Source organism: Hypanus sabinus, chromosome 8, assembly GCF_030144855.1.
Source record: "Hypanus sabinus isolate sHypSab1 chromosome 8, sHypSab1.hap1, whole genome shotgun sequence".
Lineage (NCBI taxonomy): Eukaryota > Metazoa > Chordata > Chondrichthyes > Myliobatiformes > Dasyatidae > Hypanus > Hypanus sabinus.
Genome location: NC_082713.1, coordinates 142,417,173 through 142,438,363, shown reverse-complemented (window position 1 = coordinate 142,438,363; position 21,191 = coordinate 142,417,173). Strand labels below are relative to the sequence as shown.

Sequence of the window (21,191 nt, the reverse complement as noted above, 5' to 3'; positions counted from 1 at the left end):
ATGACTGACAGAAAATAATACAGTAGTGGTGGAGGTGTTGATCAGCCTTACTGCTTGGAGAAAGTAACTGTTTTTTGAGTTTGGAGGTCCCAGGTAGTTCCTCCCTGATGGGAACAGGACAAACAATCCATGAGCAGGGTGGGCAGGATCCTTCATGATGAAGGCCCTTTTCCTGCACTTTCTGTATCTACGTCCCTGATAGTGGGTAGGCTGGAGCCAGTGATGTGTTGGGTAGTTTTGACTACCCGTTGTAGAGCCTTTCTGTCCGGCACCATGCAGTTTCCTTACCAAGTAGTGATGCAGCTTGTCAGGATGCTCTCAACTGTACATCTGTAGAATGATGTCAGTATGGATGTGCAAAGTCCAGCTCCCTTCAGTTTCCTCAGAACGTAGAAGCATTGTTGAGTTTTCTTAACTGTGTAGGATGTGTTCTGGGACCATGAGAGGTTGTGTGTGATATGAAATCCCAGAAACTTGAAACTGTTTGTTGGCTCTTATAAGAAATGGGTAGATTCTGTCAAACAAAATAAAGGGAATTGTGTTTGGTTTTTTTTTAAAAAGAGGAAGCCCAGAATCTTTATATTATTTCTATCAAGCATGCATTGTTGGTTTTCGTTGAGATGCAGTGGAAATTGTCTGTTGAGTACTGTACTGGCATTTTAACTTAAGGTTGCTGGTTATTTGTGGAATATCTTCTCAAGACCACTAATATCTCTTTAAATTTTACAGATTTTTGGTTGAATTCCAGCTTTGTAGCCTGTGGAATGTAGATGATGTAGTAAATGGTAAGTAAAAATTGTTTGTTTCTATGAGGTTATGAAACCATTTTATGTACTCTATCTTTGTAAACATTGTAACTTACTGAGCTCTTATTTTCAACGTAATTGCAGCAGCCAGACTGTTACCGATATTATGGTTCTTTTGTTCATCTAATTTATTTTTTAAGATGCCAATGAAAAGTCTTTTTAATCATTTAGCAATCGTCAAGCCTTTGTCAGGATTCCAGGCACAACATACAGTAAAATGATCCCATCAATTGTCAATGAAAATGTGAAGATGCTGACGATTAGAATGTTCTCAATTCTGTCTAAAGGAGGTTACTAAAGTAAAAGAGCCCTGCAAAAAAGAGAAAAGGGATAGAGTGAAATAGATTTAATAGCATAGTTTTCAAGGAAGATAGGAATCACAGAAAATTGGAACCAAATCTCAATGTTCAATATTTGCTATTTAACATACTTCTAGAAAAAGATCTAAAAAGCTGACAATGCTGAAGCATAAACAGACTCAAGCATTACTAATGAATATGCTGGGACATAAATAGGATTAGCTCATTTATATTCAGGTAGAACAGCAGTTACTGGATGTGCCTACATAGACATAATCCTTCTTCAGGCTTCTGACTGGCAAATATTTTATCATTCTAATTCTAATTCTATTGTCTTTGGTTCTTTCATCCACTTCCTCCATGAATCATTATCATCTCCTTTGCTACTCATCATGTGACTGTGATCATCATATGAACTGTTGCATTCCCTTTTCAACCTGTCATGTGACCAGCCAAGTCAGTGTTCCATTTTGGTAAGTGACTGTACACTTAACCCCTCCAATGTCATCTGCATCCATAGTTCATTGCAATAACTAATCATGCTTTTCTCATTTAGAAATCAATCAAATTCGATTTAGATTACATGCATGTGGAAAGCATAATTATTATTGTGTTAAAGACTTACAATGTGCTTCTACAACAGAATAACAATGACTAAATCAAGACTTATCAATCTCTGCTACTTGTTGCATCCAATTTATTTATTTAATTGTCTTTTGATGGTGTGGATAGTCAGGAAAAGTCATCTAAAGCTGCATCAGATGTAAAGTTGGGCAGCCGAATTTAATTCAGACAAGCCTGGCGTGATGCATTCTGGGAAGTCATTTTTGGACGTTGCGACTTAACAATAAATGGTTAGGCATTTAAGGATGCTCATGAACGGAGGGTACTGTGATTTTAATCCATTGTTCCCTGAATGTGGCAAAACAGGTAGTTGTGGTGGAGAAGAAGGTGCAGAGGATGATTAAGTTCAGAGATCAATGCAATGAAACTAATAGTTGGGACATTATATTGCAAATAACAATGGTTTGCCCCCAGTTCAGTTACTGTACACAGTTCTGATTGCCAACTACAGGAAAGATTTGATTGTGTTGAAGAGAGAACAGAGGATATTCACCATATATGATGGGCTGTGCTTATTTGTTCCAGAATGAAGAAGGCTAAGGGCTGACCTGATAGAGAAATATAAGAGGCATAGATATGGTAATCAGAATCTAATTCCATTTCCCTGTCGATGTCAATAACAGCATTGATTTAAGGCCGTAGGAAGCAGTTTTAAATGGAATTTGAGGGGAATGTTCTTTGTTACATAGCTGAAACTAACTGCCAGAGGAAGTGGTGGAGTCAGATGTAATGACTATTTGAAAAGCCACTTGGGCAGGTACTTAAATAGATAGGCAAGGCATGAAGGATCAGGACCTAATGCAGGAGAATGCAAGTAGTGTTGCCAGCCGAAAAGGTTGGCATAGACATGGCAGGTCAAAGGTCCCAAATCCTGCGCCATTTATCTCTAAGACTCTTGACTTTATGTTATTGAGTGAACATTAAATCACAAGGAAAGGAGCATGAAGAGTTAACATTTTACAAGGCTCAGATCTAATTCCAACCCTCTGATTTTTGAGGTCACTGAGTTTTTAGGGAGCCAGGTAGAAAAGCAGACCACTGAGTTAATTAGTTAATTAGAAAAAGCTTTTAAGAATGTTGCCATTTTTAATTCATTCATGGGATGAGGGCTTTGTAGACTGAATCAACACTTAGTTGCCCATGCCCATAATGTGATGCTGAGTTGCTTATCTGAACTTCTGCAGTATTGAGTGTGGATATACCCACAATGCTGTCAGCGAGAGCTCCAGGGTTGTGAATCAGCAACGATGAAGGAACTTGCGATATTTCAAGATCAGAACGTTGCACGGCATGGAAGCAACTTCTGGTAGTGTACTAATCTTTTGCTGGCCTTGTCCTTCTAACTGGTAGAGGTCGCAGGATTGTAAGGTGTTGTCTAAGGAGTCTTAGTGAGTTGCTGCAGTACATCCTGTAGGTGGTACAAACTAATGCTACTGTGCATCAAGGGTGGAGTGAGTGAATGGTAGTTGATGGAGTGCTCATCAAGAAGAGTGTTGCCATGTCCTGCATGGTCTTGAGCTTCTTGTGTGTTGTTGAAACTACGCTTATCCAAGCAAGTGATGAGCACGCAAAAGCTTGGTGAAATTTAGTGAAATTCAGCTTGTGAAAGGAGAAGGGAAGAGGCAGATCCACAAAGTGTGTTTATAATACATTTGTGGAGATGGAATACAACAGTTGCCTGCAGGGTTAAGAACTTTCCTTCTTTACTGACCCATGATCCTCCCTCCTCCCACTTCTATCTAAATGCTCCACCACATCTCCGGTTCACCAACTACTTTGCTAGCCCTGCAACTGAGTCTAAAGTTTGGTCCATTCCCTTTCCCCACTCTCTTCCTCGTCTATTACTGAACTCCTCAATTCTGTTTCATCCTTTAGTATTTGACCTATGACCTGCTGATAATACTCATTGTCCAAACACACCCATGAATGACTGTAAACATTGGTTCCTCTGAATTTCCAACCACATTTGACTTTAAAAATATCTTGATCATAATTTCATCTGGTAGTTTATGCTGCTTTAACTATCACAGGTCACAAGCATCGGAAATTGGATGTCTTTCAGCCCTGCAACACGGAGTATCCCGCATTTGTGTATGATTCCACGATCAAAGAAACCAATGGATTTATTGAATGTGGTGTCTGTCAGAAGTAAGAATGTTTTTATTATCTTGTGTACTTGGACTGCAGCTTAATATGGCACAAGCAAAAATAGAATAGACACTTAAAAATATACAATGATTTAGATTATTTGAAAAATAACATACAAAATCTGTATTTCTCTTCTGTTACCCTTGCTGCCAATATATTAGTTCTTTCACTTCTGTGATTCACACTACAACAAAATTGCCTGGAAATTGTACCGAAGGCACTTTAAAACCACAACACCAAGGAGTAGAGTTAGGTCTTTAGGCCTATCTAGTCTGCTCTACCCTTTGATCCTGGCCAGATACTTTTTCCACCTCAACCCCATTCTCCTGCCTTCTCTCATAACCTTTGAAGTCCTTACTAATAAAGAACCCATCAACCTCCACTTTAAATATACCCAATGGCTTGATCTCCACCATTACCTGTGGCAATGAAATCCACAAATTCACCACCGAAGAAATTCCTCCTCCAAATCTGTCTGCAGACTCCCTGTTTCCTCAGCACTAGCTGCTCCTTCACCTATATAGAGCACCGGTGAGACTTTATAAACCATTAGTGAGGCCTCGCTTGGAGTATTATGAGCAGCTTTGGGCTCCTTATCTTAGAAAGGATGTGCTGAAACCGGAGAGGGTTCAAAAGAGTTTCATGAAAATGATTCCAGGATTGAATGGTTTGTCATATGATGAGCATTTGATTGCTCTGGGCCTGTATTCACTAGAATTCAGAAGAATAAGGGGTGACCTCGTTGAAACCTATCAAATGGTGAAAGGCCTTGAGAGAGTGGAGATGGAGAGGATGTTTCCTATGGCAGGAGAGTCTAAGGCCAGAGGACACAGCCTCAGAATAGAGGGGTGTCCTTTTAGAACAGAGATGAGGAGGAATTTCTTTAGCCAGAAAGTAGTGAATCTGTGGAATTCTTTGCCACAGGCAACTGTGGAGGCCAAGTCTTTATGTATATTTAAGGCAGAGGTTGATAGATTCTTGATTGATCAGGGCATAAGGTTTATGGGAAGAAGGCAGGAGATTGGAGCTGAGAGAAAAGTTGGACCAGCCAAGATGAAATGGCAGAGCTGACTCAATGGGACAATTGGGTTAATTCTGCTCTTATATCTTGTGGTCTATCTCTCTGTCATTCGTAAACTTGGCCACATATCTATCAATTTTATCATCCAGATGATTAACATAGAAAGTGAAAAGTAGTGGACCAACACCAACTCCTGAGGAAAACCATTCATCACCAGCAGCTAACTAGAAAAGGCCCATTGTATTCCTACTATTTGCCTTTTTCTATCCATGCTATTAACTTTCTGGTAACACTATATGTTCCTATGTTGATTAGTACCCTCGTGTAGGACCTTGAAAAAGGCCTTCTAAAAATCCAAGTAAATGGCATCCACTGACTCTCATTTGTCTATCTTTCTGTTATTTTCTCAAAAAAAAACCCCAACAGATGTGTCAGATATTATTCCCCCTTACAAAAAACACACTGACTTTAACCTATTTTATCATGTGCTGCCATGTACTCTAAAACCTCAATTCTAATAATTTGCTCTAAAATCTTACCAATCACTGAAGTCAGACTAACTGCCTAAACATTCTTGTCTTTGGCCTCCCTCTTTCTTAAGAGTGTAATGACAGCTGTGATGGTCCAGTCCCCTGTAACCATTCCTGACTCTAGTGGATTCTTAAAAGATTACTACCAATGCCTCCATAATCTCTTTCAGAACCCTGTTGTGTTATCCATCCAGTCCAGGTGATTTATCCACTTTCACCAGGAGATTTCAGCTTCCCGAGTATCTTTTACTTAATAATTGCAACTACACTCACTTCTGCCACTCTGACTCTCAAATTTCAGGCATGTTGCTGGTGTCTTACACAGGGAAGCCTGACTCAAAATATTTATTCAGTTTTCTGCTATTTCTCTGTCCTCCATTACAGCTTCTCTGGCATCATTTTCCAGTGGTCTGATGTCAACCCTTGTTTGTCTTTTACTCTTTATGAATCTGAATAACCTTTTGCTATCCTCTTTTATATTATTGGATTGTTGGCCAGGTTACTTTTATATTTCATCTTTTCTCTCCTTATTGCTTTTTAGTTTCCTTGCGTTGGTTTTTAAAAGCTTTCCAATCCTCTAGCTTCCCACTATTTTTTGTAATATTGTATGTCCTCTCATTTGCTTTTACACTGTTTTTCACTTCCCTCATCAGCTATAGTTGCCTCATCATCCCTTTAGAATTTTTTTTTGTGGTGAACCTACCCGGCATCTACCAAATTACCCCAGAAACTCCTGAAATTGCTGCTCGGCCATCATCCCTGTTAGGATCTCAAATCCTCTGCCGTGCCTCTGTAGCCAGCTTCATTCAACTGTAACAATGAAACATCTGGTTTTAGTTTCTCTCTGTCAAACTACACGGTGAATTCTATCACATTATCATCACTACCTCTAAAGGATTCCTTTACCTTAAACTCCCAAATTGAATCTGGTTCATTGCACTACTCCAAATCCAGAACTGCCTTTTCCCCAGTGGGTTCAACCACAAGCTGCTCTAAAAAGCCATTTTGTAGGCATTCTACAACTTCTTTCATTTGGGATCCAACACCAAACTGATATCCCCAGTACGCCAGCATTTAGAAGACCCCCATGATTACCATAACACTGCCTTGCTTATGTGCCTTTTCTATCTCCTGTTGTAATATTTACCCAACATCACTATTTGGAGACCTTGTAAATAACTCCCATCACATGTTTTGAACCTTGCAGTTTCTTAACTCTACTCATCGAAGTTACTCCACACCTCTGCCCTCCACCACCCCTCATCCCTCCACCTGTCTTTTTGAAAGGATGTGTATCCTTGGGTATTTAGCTCCCAGCTGTAATCTCCTTCAGCCACAACACTCTGATGTCTACAGCTACCAATTTCCATCTGTGCTGTAAGCTCATCTTGTTTTGTATACTGAGTGCGTTCAAGTACAGTAGTAGTGCGATCACATGAGTTGAGTATGATGTCCTCCTAAGGGGTGGTCAATTGATGGGTCTTCAAGCGGCTGCAGAAGCTGATCTGGGATCCACATATTAATTCCGGAATCAAGGATGGATCCCCTTAATGGAGAATGCCTGTGTGTGACTTTGTTTAATGTGGGGAGGCTGATGCAAGAGCAGCCACCACATGGTTCTTGTCAGATAAGGGTCAGATTGGAACGCAACACAACTGGGGAACCTTCATAGGTGATCCTGCCAGGAGCTAAGCATCAGATTGCTAAACTACGGACAGCATCGCTCTCAAGATCACAGGAAATCATAAGCCTCTCCGTCACAACATGGTGATGATCCTTGGAGAAGGCATTCAAATATAACAGCTTAAGTCCTGCATTGACTGCCCCTCTTTAAATTTGTCTCCAGGTTGCATGAAATTAAATTCTTATCCATTTCTAAACTTCTTGACTTACTGGAGACTTCACTCTCCTTCTCTTTTACTTTATGTATTCTTTTCCAATCTGCTGAATTCACTCCTGTGCTATTTAGATTCAAGCCTTACCCGCAGTCATAGTTATGTGACTGATCAGGATCCTGGTCCTCGCATGGTTCAGGTGGAGCCTGTCCCATGAAAACAGTTCCCTCCTTCCCCAATACTGGTGTCAATGCCCAGTGAATTCCCAAGCTATCTGAAAGTACCATGGCTGTTCAGCGCAAGGCTTCTCTGAAAATTTACTGTGGGTAAGATCAGGACAGCTAATAAAACAGGGATGTACACCTGAGCAACATACACAAATGCCAGAGGAACTCAGCAGGTCAGGCAGCATCTGTGGAAATGAATAAAGAGTCAGCTTTTCAGGGAGAGACCCTACATCAGGACTAGAAAGAAATGGGGAAGCCGTTAGACTAAGACGGAGGGGGAGGGAGAGGAAGGAGTACAAGCTAGAAGGTGATTGGTGAAGCCAAGTGAATGAGTGTGGATGAGTAAGAAACTAGGCCAGAATAAGAAGCTGGAGGAAGAGAAAGGAGGACAATAGGTGAAGCCAGGTGGGTGGGCAAGGTGACAAAGTAAGAAGCTGGGAGGTGACAGGTGGAAAAGATAAAGGGCTGGAGAAGAAGGAATTGGATATCGAAGGAGAATAGAACATGGGAGAAAGTGAAGGAGGAAAGGCACTGGAAGAGGTGATAGATAAATGAGAAGAGTTAAGAGGGGGGCCAGAGTGGTGGATTGAAGAAGGGGGAAGGGCGAGAAGAAAAATTTACCTGAAATTGGAGGAATTGATGTCATTGCCATCTGGTCTGAGGCCAGCCAGATTGAATATGAGGTGTTACTCCTTCAACCCCATGGTAATGGAGGAGGCAATGAACCAAAATGTTGGAACGGAATTGGAATTAAAATGGTTGGCCTCCAGGAAATCCCGCTTTTTGCAGATGGAGCGATGGTGCTGGGCAAAGCGGTCTCCCAATCTACATCAGAGCTCACCGAAGTAGAGGAAGCAGCATTGGGAGCGCTGGATACAGTAGACGCAGGTGTAGTGTAGCCTCGTCTGAAAAGACTGTTTGAGGCCCTGAATGGAGGTGAGTGAGCAAGTATAGCATTTCTTCCACTTGCAGGAAGGGAGATTAGTGAGGAGGGACGATCACTGTGGAGAGCTGGGGGGGGGGGGAGAGTGGCAGAAGTTGCAAAGAATAATGAGCTGAATCCAGAGGCTCATGAGGCAGTAGGTGAGGACAAGAGGCACTCTATTCCTGTTCAGGGGGTGGAAAAGTGGGGCTGATGGCAAATGCCTAGGAAATGGAGGAGGTACGGGTGAGGGCAGCATCTATGAGGAAGAAGGGAAACCCCGTTCTTTGAAGGAAATCTCTTAGGTCCTGGAATTGAAAGCCTTATCCTGTGAACGGATGCAGCAGTGACAAGAACTGAGAAAAGGGAATGGGATTTTTACAGAAGACAGAATGGGAAGTGGTATAGGCAAAGTAGCCCTGGGAGTCAGTAGGTTTATAAAAGATGTGGATAGACAGTCTGGCCCCTTAGATGGAGACAGAGATTGAGAGAGGGGAGAGAGATGTCAAAAATGGACCATGTTAATTTAAAGGCAGGCTGGAAATTGGAGACAAAGTTGATGAAATTGACAATCTTAGCATGGATGCATGAAACAGCACCAATTCAGTTGGCAATGTAGTGCAGGAAGAGTTGAGGAGCATTACCAGGGGAGTCTTGGAACATGGACTGTTCCCATAGCCAACAAAAAGGTAGGCAGAGCTGGGTCCCATGCGGATGCCTGTGGCTACAGTTTGAGTCGAGAGAAAGTGGGAGGAACTGAAAGAGAAGCTGTTGGGAGTGAGGGTTAGTTCTACCAGGCATAAGAGGATGATGGTGGATGGGAACTGGTCAGGTCTGAAAGAAACAGAGAGCTTTAAGGCTTTCGTGATGGGGATAGATGCATATAGTGACTGGATATCCACAGTGAAAATGAGGCAGTCAGAGCCAGGGAATTGAAAACTATTGAGGAGATTGAGAGCAAGTGAAGTGTTACAATTGTAAATGGGAAGGGACTGAACCAAAGGGGATAAAATGGAGTCAAGGTATGTAGACATGAGATCAGTGGAGCAGAAGCAGATAGAAACAAGGACCTACCCGGACAGTCAAGTTTGTGAATCATGACTAGGAGGTAGAAATGAGCAGTGCGAGGTAAGGGAACTGTACGGTTGGTAGCTGTCTACCTTATCCAGTGCTCCTGATGCAGGTTTACATTGGTGAGACCCAACATGGATTGGGGGAAATCACTTGTCGAGCACCTTCGCTCCATTTGCAAAAAGCAGGATTTCCCGGAGAACAATCACTTGAATTCCAATCTCCATTCCCATTCTGACACCTTGATCCATGGCTTCCCATATTGCCACAGTGAGACCACTCTCAGGATGGAGGAACAGCACTTCATCCTTTTGTCTGGATAGCCTCCAAGCTGATGGCATGAGCATCAATGTCTCCAGCTTCTGGTAATTTTTCCCCCTTCCCCTCCCTTCTTCTTCAATTCTCAACTCTGCCTCCCTTACCTCCTCTCTTCTCCTCACTTACCAATCACCTCTCCCTGGTTCCTCTCCTCCTTCCCTTTCTCCCATGGTCCACTCTTCTCTCCTATCAGATTCATTCTTCTCCATCCCTTTACCTTTTCCACCGATCACCTCCCAGCTTCTTACTTCAACCCTATTAGCTTGTGCTCCTTTCCCTCCCACAACCATCTTATTCTAACATTTTCACCCTTCCTTTCCAGTCCTGAAGAAGGGTCTCAGCCCAAAATGTCAACTGTTTATTCATTTCCATAGATGCTGCCTGAACCTGCTATTTTCCTCCAGCATTTTGTGTGTGTTACTCTGGATTTCCAGCAATTCTGGAAACTCCTGTTTATCATATACTCCTTAAATGCACAAGGGCCTTTTGTCTGTTAGCACCAGCTGTTGTGGAGTTTATGGGGAAATTATTGGTGCTGAGATGATCAAGAGGTTAGAGGAAAGATGGGGGTACAGAGACAATTGGGTAGAGACAGAGAGGGTATCTGAAGTCACATGCATGTTATCTACATCTTGGCGTAATTTTCTGATAGTACACCAATTACCCAATCAGACTTTTAATAAATAAAGTAGGCACAAAAACTTTGAGCCATGTTATTGAATTTATAGACTGTGGTGCATATTTTCTTCCCATTTGATGTAATTATACTACACATTCCTTTCTTCTAAAGAGTAGACTTTAAGTACCATTGAATTAATTGATTTTATTGAAGCATCTTAACAAATGTCGAAGTATTTCCTATTTACACCCATTTTCAAATTTTCAGTCAGATATAGTGATGATTTGATATAACACTCCAGCTTCAGTTTGTTGAAAAATGAGATGTAAATGAGTTCTCATGATGGCATTGAAACCATTTGTGCACCCGTGGTTTAAAAAAAAACATAGAAAAACTGTAATCTTGGAAAATAAATCTTTTGCTTCTCTTCCTCTCTCATCCACAAACATAAAGACAAACACTTTCCAACTGCCTAACAGCCAGAAAACAGACAGGTCCAAGTTGTTTCTGCAGCTGTGAAGAATTCGGTGCACGGTCTCGCACGTTCCATGCTTTGTATGTTTAGAGTCTGTTTACTTTCATTACTGACATCAAGTATGAGGGATGTAAGACAGTCCCCTCACATTCACCAACCTTTGGATTCATTCAAAGGATAGAAAGGTTTTAGAAGTGTGAAGCATCATGATCTTAATGAATGAGCAGTATACTACAAAAAGTTTAAAGCAAAATTCATTATCATCGTACATACGTATCACTACATACAACCTTGAGGATCTTTTTCCCACGGGCAGACTCAGCAAGTCTATAGAACAGTAACTGTAAACAAGATCAATGCAAGAACAAGAGCATAGAAGACAACAAACCATGTAAATGCAAATATAAATAAACAGCAATAGATAATGAGAGCATGAAATAACAAAAAAAGAGTCCTTAAAGTGAGATCATTGGTTGTGCAAACACCAGAAATAGAATGGGTGTAGTTATTCTCTTTTGTTAAAGAGCCTGATGGTTGAGGGTTGGTGTGAGTCCGGAGGATCATGTACCTGCTTCCTGATGGCAGCAGCCAGAAAAGAGCATGGCCTAGGTACTGAGGATTATTTTTATTGATAATGAATGGGGAGAATAATCGCGAATAAGTAAGTAGTACTGATTTAACAGGAAGGAGGATATATGTATATTTGTGATTTGGATTTATTGAAAGCTGGAAAAATATACCTGCTTTTTGTTGATAAAGTTGATGATAATACTGGAAACAGACAAATTTATCGGCATTGAACTGAGTTTTGTAGTTGTTGATACTGTTCTGTCACTGTGCTGTTAAATACAACACAGAAACAGGGCCCTTGGCCCAATTTATCCATACCAACAAGGTTGCATACATGGGCTAGTTTCACTTGCCTGCATTTGACTCCAGTTCCTCCAAAACTTACCCGTGCATGTACCTGACCAAATATCTTTTAAATGTTTCAATCATACCCAACTCTACCAATTCCTCTGATAGTTCATTCCCAAGACCCACCACACTCTATGTGAAAACCTTAACTCTTTATACCATTCCCCTTTCAACTTAATTCTATGTCCTCTATTTTTAGACTCCCCTGTCTGGGAAAAAGAGTGACCTAATCTGAGCCCATCATCATTTTATAAGGTCACCCCAAAATACTCATAATAAATATTACACTTCTGCAAGCTAACTTTTTAAAGCAAAGGCTAAAAGTAACAGCCTTTTAAGAATATAGTAGTAGCTTCTTTGAAAACTGCTAAGAATTAAACCACAACTTTTTTCTGAGCACAGGGGATTTTTTTAATTGACCTGAATCAAGCATGAGAGCAGAAAACATGGATTACAAAATGTAAGTCAATGTTGCGCTTATTGTATTTTTGCACAAATACATATATATGCACAGGTGCAATGAATAACTTACTATCATAGGTACACGGAGTCATGTAAGGAGTATTCATAATAAAAGCATCAATTAAATATCATTAAAGAACATGGTCGTAATTCTGCAGAATTGTTGTCATTATGTTTTAGCTGATTGGTTTAAGAACTGAATGGTTGCAGGGAAATAGCTGTTCTTGAAACTGGGAATATGATAATTCAGGCTTCTGTATTTCCTGCCTGATGGTAGCTGTAAGAAGATGGCATGTCCTGATGGTGGGTGCTACCTTCTTGAGGCAGTGCCCCTGTAGATATTACTGATGATGGGTAGGAATGTCCCTATGATGTATTAGACCATAAGATACAGGAGCTGAATTAGGGCTTTCGGCCCATTCGGCCTGCTCCACCTTCCATCTTGGCTAATTTATTATTTCTGTCAACCCCTATTCTCCTGCCTTCTCCTATAACCTTTGATGCTCTGACTAATCAAGATCTTATCAACCTCCACTTTAAATATACCCGCTTGACCTTCACAACTGTCTATGGCAATGAATTCCACAGATTCACCACCTTCTGACTGAAGGGATGTCCTTCTATTCTGAGGTTGTCCCCTCTGGTCCTAAAATCTCCCACAATAGGAAATATCCTTTCCACGGCCTTTCGGTGTTCAATGGGTTTCAGTAATATCCCCCGGTCCCTTTATAAAGTCCGGCGAGTACAGGCACAGAGCCATCAAACACTCCTCGTATGTTAACCCTTCCATTCCCAAGATCATTCTCGTGAGTCTCCTCTGAACCCTCTCCAACAGTACGTCCTTTCTTAAATAAGGGGCCCTAAGATGCTCACAATACTGCATATGCAGTCTGACCATTGCCATATAAAGCCATAGCATTATGTCCTTGCTTTTATATTCTAGTCCTCTGGAAATGAATGTTAATATTGCATTTGCCTTCTTTACCACCGACTCAGCCTGCAAGTTAATTTTTATTGGGCAGAGTCCACTACTGTCTTCAGGTTCCTGCACATTGAAATTGCAATACATTGGATCGTGAAGCAGCCAGTCAGGATTCTTTCTACAGTACATCTATAGGAGTTTGTTAGTGTTTGGTGACAAGTTCAATCTCCTTAACCGCTTAAGACAGTAAAAATGCCTATGTGTCCTCCTTGTGATTGTATCTATATGCTGGGCCAAGGGCAAGTCACTTCATAGGTTAATATTCATGAATTTAAAGCTCGTGATTCTCTCCCCTGCCAATCCCCCAATGTAAACTAGCACACGTTCACCCTCCTTCCCATTCCTGCAGTCAACAATCGGCTACTTACTTTTTCTGATTTGGAACAGGAGGTTTCTGTTGCAGGACCACTTAATGTCCAGTTTCACTCCTGTCTGCTAACTCATTAACACCCGTGATTCATCCAAGAACAGTAGTGTCATCAGCAAATTTCAGTATGGCTTTATGGCTGTACTTAGCCACACAGTCATGTTTGTATAGAAAATAAAAGAGGGGGCTAAACATGTAGCCTTGAGATATTCAATGGTCAGGGAAGAGGTGATGTGCTCACTGATTGAAGTCTGATGATGAGAAAGTCAAGTATCCAGTAGCAAAAGGCTTTACAGATGCTCAGGTCCTTCTGCAACAGCAAGAAAAGTAAAATCAGAAGAATGTCAGGACAAGGTCACAACCAAATTCTGTTCAAAGGCTTTCTTTAAAATGAACAGATGTGCTCAGCCCCATAGATTGATCTTCTCAGAAACTGATCCAGTATATCACACTGGGTTTGGGTGAATCTCTGAGCTATTTGTGTGAGTGAGATGTATCTACAAATTGCCTGACATCTCTTACCTAATCTAGTGTATACCTGTGCCATGCATGTGCAAATCTGACTGTTAGAATGATTTCCACAGGCGCTCCAAAGCTTACATCGTTTTCTATTTAACTTCAGATTTCAAGCATAGATAGATACTTTATTGAACCCAAAGGAAATTGCAGTGTCACAGTAGCATTACATGTGCACAGATATGCAAATGTACAAACACTAGAAGGGATGTAAGAAAGAATAAAAAATAAGTTACCTCAAACAGTCTAACTGGAGGGGGTCATCACTTCCCTAACTATAGGTTGATCATTAAAGAGGTTAATGGCCAAGGGTAAGAATAACCTTATATAGCACTCTTTGGAGCAGCACAGTTGAGTACTCCATTACTAAAAGTGCTTCTCTGTACAGCCAAGGTGAAATGCAAAGGGTGAGAAACATTGTCCAGAATTGCCAGGATTTTCCGTAGGGTCCTTTGTTCTTCCACAATCTCCAGCATATGCAGTTTGACTCCTGTGATAGAGCCAGCCTCTCCAATTGGTTCATTGACCCTGGTGGCAGCACCCCACACAGAAGATTGCACTGGTGACAACAGACTGGTAGAACATGTGAAGGAGAGGCCTGCATACTCCAAAGGACCTCTGTCTCCTCAGAAAGTAGAGGCAACTCCAGCCCTCTTGTACACAGTCTCTATGTTGATGCTCCACTCAATTTTATCAACCAGCTGCACCCCCAGGTACTTGAAGGTCCTCACCATTAATAGTAACAGGAGCAGTGCAAGCTTAGTCTTCTTAAAGCCCATCACCATCTCTTTTGTCTTACTGATGTTGAGCTGCAGATGATTCAGCTTGCACCATTTGACAAAGTCCTCCAGTAGGGCCCTGTATTCATCCTCCCTTCCTCCCTTTACACACCCGACTATTGCTGAGTCATCAGAGAATTAGTGCCGATGACATTACTCGGTATTGTATCTAAAGTCCAAAGTATACAGTGAAAACAGAAAGGGAGCCAATACAGTCAACTGTGGGGCCCCAGTGCTGCTTATAGCCATGTCTGATACACAGCTCTGAAGCCACACAAACCGTGTCTGCCAGTCAGGTAGTCTGTTACCCAGGGTGCAGTGGAAATACCAACCTGCATTGAATGGAGCCTTAGCCCCCAACAATGAGAACTGTATGGGATTGAAGACACTTGAGAAATCAAAAAACATGAACCTCACAGTATATATAGTTTGCTTATTTTTTTATTTATTTAGTTAGTTAGTCAGTCAGTTAGTTAGTTAGATGAGACTCTGGAAGTGAATTACGTATTTGTTTTGTTGGTAAATTTTGCAGTAAGATGGAAGTGCGCTTGGATGCCATGGCCTCTCTGGGCCCAACCAAAAGTGCAGCTGTTCATCCTTTATGTCTTTTTTGTGTTTATAAGACACTATTGGACAAGTACAGCCGGTCTACCCTACCAGTGAGTTGCTCGATAGCAATGGAGCTGGACTTGTTGCATATCGTATTGCAGCCTACTTCAGCCCCCACCCCCAGGCAAGGAAGTGTCAGAGCTGAATTTTGTTAGAAGGATTACTTTTAGTAATGAAGCACGGTCCAACGTGTGGTGTGGGTGATTGTCTTGGAGCTTTTTGTCTGATCGCAAGGCTCTGTTGGACATCGGCAATGTAGAGTACTGCAAGTCCGATCCACTGGTTCGCTGGTGACACAATACCAGGAGGGGAGCTGCGCTTCTTACGTGGGCCAGGCGTTCATGCCTCAGGGTCGCCTTTTACAGGTGCCGGAGAAGAGGAACTAGAGCTGGGTGTGTGCTGGGTTAGGGACTGCCCCTCCCATCAGTGCTGGTCACCAGTGTTCGCTGGGTGGGAGACAAGTAGGATTCAGTCAGCCTGCAGCTACGCTTACATGAGATGAGAATAGCTGAAGGTTTGTTCTTGCAGAAGTGTTGCCCATGACCCTCAGGGATTTGGGCTATTTTTTGTAATTGTATGTTCTTCTGTAATCATAATTACATGTGCTATATATGCTGTGTGCTGTACGTGATTATTGGTCCTGTGGTTTGCACCTTGGCCCCAGAGGAACCCTGTTTCATTTGGCTATGAAATGGCTGAATGTCAATTAAACTTGAACTTGAACTTGATTTGTGAGGATGAATATATATACTCAATCACAGACGCTGCTGCAGATTCTGTGCTTAGTGCCAATGATGCAGGCACATATGAAGGGTTGTGTGCAAAAATTAAACAGATTCTCCCTAAGTAAGAGCAAAGAATAATCATCTAAAATAATTGATTTGTTTCTTTTAATGGCAGAGCTGCCCTAGACATAAATCCTCTTTGGAGCCTTTGTTTAATATTGATTGATGTTCCCCAGTGCCTGTAACTGGAGCCTGGAGGATTCATAGCCTTTTCTGTTTCCTGCTTTGATAGGCTTTCAGCAGACTTATCTTTATGTGAGCCTACTGCTCGAAACCTGGGTTGCACTGCCCCCTGTAGCAAAATATTAAGGAACGGGAGACAAACCACCTGAGCAACTATTTTCTCTGCAGCTGAACAGCAGGCTGTGGGGTTCATTAATAAAATGCACAACTGTCTCATTATACTCAATCCTGGAAAACTTTCTCATGCTTTGAAATCATATTAAGTATAAGCTGATAATATGCAAAAATTGAGCCAGGGTAAATATATATGTAGATTTTCAAAACTTTACAGCACAAGAATGATATTCATCTGACTTTATAATGCTGTTTTTTTTAGAGTAATCTGAAAGTTTTCTTGCCGCCTTTCTCCCTCCTGTATCTTCACTGGCTTTAAATATTTATCCATTCTTTCCATAGAAGGTACGATTTTCTTTGCCTCTACCTCTCTCTGCAAAAATGTATTCCTAAAGTAAACAAAATAGCCTTATTTCTATTCTCTGTCTCTTGGTGATATTTTCTGATTGATGATTCTTTCCTTCTGGCTTTGCAACCAGAGTTGCTCTGTTAAAACTTTTCTTCATTTTTAAAACCTTTGGGATGAGAGTGATTTTCACTCAATTTAGATTTTGGTTAGCTAGATCACTGGAGGAACTCAATGGATCAGGGCAGTACCTTTGAAGGGAAATAGACGTCAAGATTTTGTGTCAAGACACTTAGCCTGGACTGGAGAGAGGGTAGGTAGTATAAGTAGGTGAGGGAAGGGCTGGAGCAAGAGCTAGCCGAAGATGAGTAGATCCAGTTGAAGGAGACAACCAGATGAGTAGGAGGATAATGGGAATGATCTCACTTCTGCCCATCCACAAATGTGTCCCTAGACTTCCTGCATTCTGCTATAGTGTAAACAACCTACAGATTTATAACCAGGTTTGTGATATCACTGCGATTGTGGCAGTGACGTCAGTGAAACACATGAGCAGCCTAGTGTTTGCTCTGTCCCAAAGATTTTGCAGTTATATGTTCTTATGATGTCACCACAAATGAACCTTATCATTGTGGTATTACTTTATTTACACTTCAAATTTAAAAAAATCTTTAAGGTGCAAAAGAATCAATACAACATTATGTTCCATACAAAATTTCAAATCATGTACATAAATGATGGTAAAACTAGAACTAGCTTTGACAGGTGGGTGCAAAACCTCCACCTGAGTTTGAACAATATATGATTACCCCAAGTCTTTTTTCCAATAGTCATCAAAATTCCTACTCATGCTGTTCCATTTAATCTTTTGCTATGGACCTGAATTTCTATAATAAGTTATTTATGAAAAAATGATATCTGATAGAAGTTTCCTTCCCAATGTCATATTAATGATACTTCAATCTTTCCATTTCTTTGCTATTTGACATTTAACATTGTCTATGTACAGGTAGGGCTTAGCTTTGAACATCTTCAAAAGTTAACTTAAATTTTCCACCACTGTGCCTTCTTTCCATCCAATGGTCTAATTTTATTTAAAAGTAACGTGAGAAGAACTATTCTGGTGAGATTGTTGGTAAATATGATGCAGTGTGAAGGGGATTTATCCTTGTCATACTGTATATAGGACCTTTTTGGTTTCCAACTAAAATACTGCTACCCATTTAGGATTTGAACCATAGTCATGATATGATGAGATACCATGAGATATGCAATGTGCTGAGGGTCAGATCAGAATTATTCAGGTCGAGCAACCAAGTAAAATATAACAGGTCCAGGTCCAGTCTCCAGAAAGCCACCTCACATGAAAATGGCAATTTCTGACCAAACTTGATTCACTGAAAGATGCTCGACAGCTCTTGACAGGTCTTCAATGCTATCACTTCTTACAAAGTGAAACCAAGCAATGCACCTGACCGGAAGTCTTTACTCCTAGATGAGCACAAAGCGTTTTATGCTCATTTTGACTGTCAAAAACATGGAATTCCCATATCCCTAATAACCCTGTGATTTCGGTCTCTGAGACTGACATAAGAGCATCCTTCATGAGGGCGAACCTGGCCCAGACTGGCTACCTGACCAAGTACTAAAGACCTTTGCTGATCAACTGGCTGTACTGTTCACTGGTGTATTTGCTTCAGCAGTCTGAGGTACCAATCTACTTCAATTATATTGGTCCCTCAAAAAATGTGATAACCTGCCTCAATGATTATCACCTAGTAGCACTTACATCCACTGTGATGAAACATATCAACTCCTACCTGAGAAGCGACTTGGATCTGCCTACTGTCACAACATAGATGCCTTTTATTTGGCTCCTTAGTCAACCCTGGAATATCTCGAAAGCCAAGTTACATAAATCAGCTTGTTCTTCATTAACTACAGCTCAGTATTCAATGCCATTATCCCCTCAAAATTAATCAATAAGCTTCAAGACCTTTGCCTCAATGCCTCCTTGTGCAGTTGGATTTCTTCACTTGCAGACCCTAGTCAGTTTGGATTAGCAACAACATCTCCATAGTTTCCATCAGCACAGGTTGTGTGCTTAGCCCCCTGCTCTGCTTGCTTTATATTGATGACTGTGAGACTGAGTACAGCTCTAATGTCATATTTAAGTTTGCTGACAATACCATTGTCATTGGCTGAATTGAAGGTGGTGACGAATCAGCATATAGGAGAAAATCTGGCTGAGTGGTGCCACAACAACAACCTCTCACTGAGTGTCAGCAAGACTAAGCAGCTAATTATTGACTTCAGGAGGGGGAAACAGGAAGTCCATGAGCCAGTTCTCGTCAGGGAATCAGTGGTGAGGAAGTTCAGCAACTTTAAATCTGTGGTGATATCATTACCGTGGATCTGTCCTGGGTCCAGCATGGCCTCAGAAAGCTTGGCATCACCTCTACTTTCTTAGAAGTTTGCAAATATTTGGCATGTCATCTAAAACTTTGACAAACCTCTATAGATAAGTAGTGGAGAGTATATTGTCTGGCTGCATCACAGCCTGGCATAGAAACATCAATGCCCTTGAACAGAAAAGCGTACAAAAAAGTGGTGGATACAGCAGAGTCCATCACCAGTAAAGCCTTCCCACCACTGAGCACATCTACATGGAGTACCGTCGCAGGAATGCATCACCCATCTTCAAGGACTCCCACCATCCAGGCAACACTCTCTTCTCCCTGCTGCTCTCAGGAGGATTACAGGTGTCTCAGGGCCCACACCACCAGGATCAAGAGCAGTCATTACTCTTCAAGCAGCAGGCTCCTGAACCAGAGGGGATAACTTCACTCAACTTCACTTGCCCCATCACTAAACTGTTCCCACAACCTACAGACTCACTTTCAAGTCTCTTCATTTCATGTTCTCAATATTTATTGCTTATTTATTATTATTATTTCCTTTTTTACTTTTTTGTATTTGCAGTTTATTGTCTTTTACACATTGATTATCATTTCTGTTAGCAGTGGTCATTCATTAATTCTATTGTGTTTCTTGTATTTGCTGTGATTGCCTCCAGGAAAATTAGTCTCTGAGTTGTATGTGGTGACAGATGTGTACCGTATTTTGATAATAAATTTACTTTGAACTTTGATCTTTGATGGCCTATGAGGGGATATAAAGTGTTAAGCTGCAGAGAAATGTTGAATAAACTTTGCTTGTGGTCCCTTGTCTATTGGATATTGTAAATTGATCAAAGCAGTTATAATGTTAAAAGAACCCAAACAAAGTTTTGAAAAGTCCAGGAAGAAATGAGGCAAAGCATTTGGGACTGTGCATTATTAAAACCTGTAATGTATTGCCTGAAAGGGTCGTGAAAACTGTTTGAACTGGGAAAATGGACAACTCTTCACAGAATCTTAAAACACAATGGGACAAATGAATTCCCTATGCAAAGTAGTCTATGAGTTGTAAGGCTTCATAAAAAGAAATTATTTCCTGTAGAGAACAAATTAAAAATAAGGGGTCATTTACCTTAAGTGCTTGGACATTTGGGAGAAAAACCTGCATGTACATTTTCACAGAAACTCTTCCCCCAGATTGAAAAAGGGAGTTGGGGTGTAGGTGGCCGTGACAAAGCAATTCCGGTTCTAATGTACCAAGGCCATACAATTCAGAAGAACCAAGCTTCAATTCCTGCTGTGTTCTGATTAAACTGAAATTAATTATAGACTTACTATTACCCCACTACGATAAGAAATAAATAATGCAGGGTTCCAGTTAGTGTTTTCGCTCAGTTCTTATTGACTCCTATGTGGAAACTGGCCTGGTAATATTAAATTGAATTGAAATAAATTGAATTGAATTGACTTTTATTACTCTCATCCTTCACATACATGAGGAGTAAAAATCTTTGCATTTTTTCTCCATCAAAATGTGCAATGAGCAATTTATAGTAATTTGTAATAAATAGTAAGTACAACTGAACAGTCAAAATAACATAGAAATACCATTTTGTCAGTGCGAATTAATCAGTCTGATGGCCTGGTGGAAGAAGCTGTCTCAGAGCCTGCTGGTCCTGGCTTTAATGCTGTGGTACTGTTTCCCAGAGGGTAGCAGCTGGAACAGATTGTGGTTGGGGTGACTCAGGTCTCCAATGATCCTTCAGGTTCCTTTTTACACACCTGTCTCTGTAAATGTCCTGAATAGTGGGAAGTTCACATCTACAGATGCGCTGG

At 41.1% G+C, this 21,191-nt stretch overlaps 1 protein-coding gene across 1 annotated transcript in view; it reads left to right on the top strand.

Moving 5' to 3' along the window:
• LOC132397679 (voltage-dependent calcium channel subunit alpha-2/delta-4-like) overlaps window positions 1-21,191 on the top strand; it is a 341,368-nt gene that overhangs the window by 275,459 nt on the left and 44,718 nt on the right. The window contains exons 32-34 of the mRNA XM_059976447.1: window positions 730-785; window positions 1,558-1,578; window positions 3,760-3,877. Of these exons, the coding sequence (XP_059832430.1) occupies window positions 730-785; window positions 1,558-1,578; window positions 3,760-3,877 (195 nt within the window). The remainder of the gene's footprint in view (window positions 1-729; window positions 786-1,557; window positions 1,579-3,759; window positions 3,878-21,191) is intronic.